Genomic DNA, 6,000 nt, shown 5'->3' with positions numbered 1-6,000 from the left:
TTACCTTTTCTGTTTGTTCGCGCAACGAAATATGTTCACAGGTCTAGTCCTGTTTGAACAAAAAGAAGCATTCTAACGACCTTGTGGTAACAAGCCTTTAAAAGCGAATGGCGTTGACTGAAGAAATGGATGATGATTCTTAATCTATACTATGCAGTCGCATAAGGAAGGTATACTGCAAATTTGCCATGAAACGACATTACAGCAGCGTGCAGAATTTAAAGATTTAATTCACAATGTAAGAGAAAATATTGCAACTGACAGACGAGATTCGTTATTACGTAGTCAAGATTCACATAGTGCCAAATTTGCAAGCGTGCAGCTCGTGAAAAAATTGGTGGTACGAATAGTAAAATAGTCGCACACATTATTCCACAGTCAGTTGCAACAGGTTTACGATGGAGCTGAGCAAAGAGTGTGGAGACCTTATATATTAACACAAAGTACGTTTGTTAAGTGAAGGGCCATTCTTGGAACCATTTTTCGATTTAAAACCCACTATTCCTGAATTTATTTAGGAAAAAGGAGCGCAGGAACAAAAGTTACAACATCGAAAATGAGTTGTAGATCTCGCATTTTAAGTGTACTTGACTGCACACTGCCCTACAGTAATACATTAGAAGATGAGAAACAACTTCTGTCTAGGAAAAACTTCTTTCTTATTTGATGGGGATTTATTTAAAAAGGAGGAACTCATTGTCACAAAGAATCCAGTTCCCTTAGCTCACTGGCGTTAGAGAAAACGCGAGATTTGAAGAATTCATTGTAGCCTTTAAAGAATGACAAGTATAGTTTCGTAAACGTCTTGAGCACACTGCCAATCTTACATCTGTTTCCAGCAGTTTTCGAGATCGTTTGCCGTTTCAGTTGACAGCGCCATTATTCAGGTGCAGACGTAACTGATTGACATGCAAGGAATTCCTGTTTTAAATACAAATCCTTTTATGTTGAAACTGTGCCGGACGTCTACAATGCTTTCCTCAGGTAGTGCTTCCTCATTTCCGCAGTAAGGTTGTAAAACTGCAACAATATTTAGATTAACGTGTACGAATGAAACACCTTTTTTGATTGTGAAACTAAGTAAGTCACGATTATGTGGTAACCTGAGTGTGAAAATTAGTGAAACTGTGTGCGTCTTTTGTACTCAGATAGTCTGTTCCAGGTAAAAGTTATATTATGTCTTTGTGCGCCAAAAATAATTACGAGGGTGAGTCAAATGAAAACCTTGAATTTGTAATAACAAATTTAAATTTCGCGCCGTTATCCTGTAAGTTGGTAAGCGTGCTACAAACAGAGTGCAGAATGGCCTGTAGGCCGCAGCATAGTGAAGATGCACACATACCGTCGCAGTATCAGTATAAAGACGGCCGCCCCACTTGCGACTTGCACCAGGGAAGAAAAGCGTTCTGTTATTCGGTTTTTGTGTAGTGAAGGTGTGAAACCTACTGACATTCATCGAGGAATGAAGGTTCAATACGGTGATGCATGTTTGTCACAGCAGAAGGTCTACGAATGGAGTAGGAAGTTCGCAAATTGTGTGACTTCAGTGGAAGATGGTCCTCGTCCAGGTCAGGCACAACGAGTTGTGACTCCACAGAACATTGCAGCAGTTGAAGCCATAGTGAAGGAAAACAGCCGAGTGACACTGAATGACATTGCAGCATGTTTACAGATTAGTCATGGGTCAGCAGAGCACATTGTGCATGATGGGCTCCAGTTTCATGAAGTGCCTGCAAGATGGGTGCCACGGCAGCTGATTCCTGAAATGAGAGAACGACGTGTTGATGCTTGTGAAGAACTCCTTCGGCGCTTTGAACGAGAAGATGATGGCTTGCTTGCAATAATCGTTGCTGGGGACGAAACCTGGGTTCACTTCCACCAACCGTTAATGATGAGAGCGAGCAAGTAATGACACCATTCCTCATCACCAAAAACAAAGTAGTTTCGAACAGAACCGTCAGCAGGGAAGGTTATGCTGACTCTCTTTTGGGACGAAAAAGACGTCATTTTGGAGCATTACGTGCCTAGAGGGACCACTGTCACCAGTGAATCATATACAGATCTTCTAAAAAACCATCTGCGGCCTGCAATCAAATCAAAGCGATGTGGATTGCTATCAGCAGGTGTCCTTTTGCAACATGACAATGCAAGGCCACACACTGCCTGTACAACAGTTGCAACAATCACAGACCTGCATTTTGAGTGTCTTCCTCATCCACCATTCTCACCAGATCTTGCCCCAAGTGATTTCCATATGTTTGGACCACTCAAAGACGCAATGTGAGGAAAGAAGGTCTGTTCTGATGGATAGGTACGCCACGCGGTGCATTGAGTGGTTGAGCGGACTACCAAAAGAATTTTTTTCTGAAGGAATTTATGCACTTTGTAAGTGCTGGAGGACTTGCATTGAGCGTGGAGATCATGTTGAAAAGTGATACAGCTTTGTACCACTTCTGCACAATAACTAATATTTAAAAAAAATATTTAAGGTTTCTATTTGACTCACCCTCGTAAATAGTACTGAAAATTCGATTTGTTTGTTGTCTACGCTGTTGCGAAATGTGAAATATAAAACCAAGCCGTATGCAATACGATTGTTCTGCCATTTAAATGCGCCGGGTTCGCAGTTTCCCCTTTTCCCCCTCCTCGCGTTCCGACAGCAAGGCCTGGAAGTGTGGCAGGGCAAGGCTCCCGAGCCAAACTCTTGGCCGCCTCTGATTTAACCAGAAAAATACTAGCTGGAGGAAGTGTGCCTAGAGAAAATACAATTGTCATTGATGTTGGATTTTATTGCTTCACCATTCTGATATTCTTTGCACTCATTAGTTCTATTGTGAGTTTAGGCTCTCTTGATTGTCTGTTTAGTATTTAAATATGGTGCTGGTTTTCGTTCGATATTTTCGAAATTTGGTTGTTGGATGAGATTTGTTATTGAGTATCTTGTATGCTGATACTGTGCGTTGTTGGTTGTGTATCTTAATTCATACCCTAGTGTGTAGCCTGAATGAACTCAGTGGGTCAGATTTATTGACATTTTGTCAATTGTATTAGATACTACTGTGTTGTTAAAATGTGTATTCATTTGAGCCTCTTTGTTGTGATGTTGATTCTGTTGGAATTAGTTAAAAATACTTTATCGGTGTTAGTCTCTATGCACACTTTGTTTTTGTGAGTGCTGAGTTATTTCGTCTTTGCTTATTCTGCACATGCTCTGGACTGTTTGTAGTTGTCAGTAAAATGAATCAGCTTTGTTTAAGAAATTACATCAAAACAACCTCTAGCCACTTACCGTTCACATTAGTTTCTGGACCACCAAACACCACTATTGAACAAGAAAATAACATGGGTTTAAAGAAGTGGGTATTGTCATAGTACAAAATAGACTGCCATGGAATGTACTGCATACAATAACAGAGAAATGAAACTCATAAAATTTCGAAAAAGTTTAATTATCAATTTATATGCTATACAAGGATATGAAATATGTAAATATTGTATGTCATATGTTGGTTTAACAATAATTTTCATACACAGACAAAATACTAACAGCCCATATTTTATCATAGCCTTCAGTACATACAGACAGAACAATGTATCAGCCAAGAGTGTAGAGATGACTGTGTACCAGTACATCCACAGACTTGGTTCCATTCTTTTAAGTATCTCGGTTTAGTTCTGATGCTTATAAGACAGTTAAGTTACTCATTTTATCCTCTGCGTCCAGCATTTCAAAACTTGTTCTCCTCCCTATCACCTTTGTGTACATTGAGATGATTTTCAAGTTGATATATTATTTAGCCCTGGACTTACATCGACAGATTTCATTGAGTTGCTGCGAATGAATAATTTTCAGGATGTTCTAGAGCGGATGAAATGACATGGTAGCCAAATGCCATTAACTCAGATTGCATTAGAATTTTGAGTGTGTCAATTCGGTGTTCCCTGCCCCAGTTTTATAATGATTTTATTTGTAAATGCGGCTCTAATCATAGGTTACTTAGGGTCGTTGCTCGATGTTACCATGGGCGTTCTTATATGTACTTCTCAGAGGGAAGCAAGAAACAATAAGCATTTATTTTTAGAATAACATAAGCACAATGATTTTATTTGATGGTAAAAGCAGAGTAGTAAAAGATACTTTTGATAGAGAATTCTTATGCTTGTGAAAATTGTGCGATGTCTATAGACAGGATGGAAAAACCGCCCCACAGATTTTGCCAAAGACAAAACGTTGTACAAACATTTTTTAAAACGCTCTTTTTTCATTTATATGACTAAAAAAGCAGATTTCATTTGTGTCATGTGGTAAGTGAATACATTAGAAAATGTATATACAGATATTGTGCGGATTGTCATAATACCCTTCTGTACATAAAGATATAATTTTTCGTATAATATTATTAAAAGTAGTTTGTGCAGAGGTTAAAACGTTTGTGCTGTAAAGGAGAGGTAAAGGAGATATGTATATTGTATTATTTTCTAGTGAATACCATTTCGAAATGTCATCTTCCCTTTAAAGATAAGTTTATTGCGCAGTGGTGCCAAGATGTAGGCTGTCGGATCCTTCTAGTACATTTAATAAAGATAAATAAATACTTATGGAATTTGTGGGGGCTGCATTACATATTTCTGTTATTGGTCCTTTCGATGCTGAAGAAAATGTCGGAAATAATCGACTAATATGCCTGAGTTAATTTCCTCTCTTGCTGTGTTCGTCTAATTAACAGATGGTTCAGTAAACCGAATAATGAGTCGTTTGGTTCATCTCTCCTGTATAAGTGCAAAGCAAGTTATTCATAACAACACCCCAGAGTCCTTCATGTTCCTTTCACAAGGCTCAAACTACACCAAATAGCGAAAATCTAGGAGCCTGTATTTTCAATCACATCAGATCTATGACCTCGTAAATTCTATCATCGGAACATAGTGAAAACTGCATTAGTATAATTATATTGTCTTCTCTGAGCAAATTATGGATAGCTTCTGATAGTAAATCATGCTTTGTAGGTCTTAAATATCGAACTGTGGATAGTTTCCTTCTATATACAAGTCTGATTATTCTAAGTATGTGTCAAGTCGTGGGACAAACACACGTAAGGTTAAAATTTGGATATAGTGACTCTTGAAAGCTAAGGATTATTTTTTTGAATAGCGTTTTATTCTCATGCTGGGAAGGGACGCTATTCTAAGTACGTATCTCTGGGGCTTAGACGTAATAGTGGAAATGAGAGAGAGACACGAACTTCGGAATTAACGGATCATACGGTTTTCAGATATGTATCCGCATAATTGTTTTTAAACACCGAAATTAGTTACTAATGCTCCTGTTTTATGGAAAAATAAAAATTGTAAACGCTAAGAAATGGGCTACAAAAATTTCCCTGCAAGTGGTTTAACTAGCGCACTCCAAATGACCTGACATATAGAACAAGTGGGAACTAAATAATGGACGATTGTCGACGGTAGCTCTAAATTTACTTGCGTTAGTATCCCTTCATTACATGTATCATGACTGCATTTATCCTAAATCTACATGCAGGTAAGTGTTACACGCGAAATGTAATTCAGTTATTCTCACAAGTATCAAAACAGGTTTGTATGCAATGGAAGATCGTAGGTAATGTGGTTCTTCAGAGTCGTCCCCATATCCTGAAGGAACGGCAGGTGCTTTCATGTGCACCATGACGTGTAGCGTAGCAGACGAGTCACTCCAGAGCAGTAGATGACAGCAGCTGTGCTCTCAGTAGTCCTGCCGCTTGAACCAGCACAGGATATTGACCCAGACGAGCGCACACGAGCCAACGTAGATGACACGCGCCGCTGGAGGCACCCACATGAAGTTGACCAGCTGGGCCGGCATCCAGAACAGGCAGCTCGTCTGCGAACACACCACATGAATGAACTTGATTCATTCAAGGTAATTCACTTTTTTCTATGCATGTCTCGTGAGAAACTTCATGAGTTCTTGAAACACATATTTATACACTTCTGCTCATTAAA

The 6,000-nt window shown here is 39.0% G+C and overlaps 1 protein-coding gene across 2 annotated transcripts in view; it reads right to left on the bottom strand.

The window, feature by feature from the left end:
- Positions 1-3,468: 3,468 nt before the first annotated feature.
- Positions 3,469-6,000, bottom strand: part of LOC126251572 (mpv17-like protein) — a 181,472-nt gene continuing 178,940 nt past the window's right edge. For both annotated transcript variants that reach the window (XM_049952096.1, XM_049952097.1), the window contains exon 6: positions 3,469-5,878. In XM_049952096.1, the coding sequence (XP_049808053.1) occupies positions 5,741-5,878 (138 nt within the window). In that variant the 3' untranslated portion in view covers positions 3,469-5,740. The remainder of the gene's footprint in view (positions 5,879-6,000) is intronic.

This window comes from Schistocerca nitens, chromosome 4 (genome assembly GCF_023898315.1).
Source record: "Schistocerca nitens isolate TAMUIC-IGC-003100 chromosome 4, iqSchNite1.1, whole genome shotgun sequence".
Classification (NCBI taxonomy): domain Eukaryota; kingdom Metazoa; phylum Arthropoda; class Insecta; order Orthoptera; family Acrididae; genus Schistocerca; species Schistocerca nitens.
This window is presented reverse-complemented; position numbering and strand designations above follow the sequence as displayed.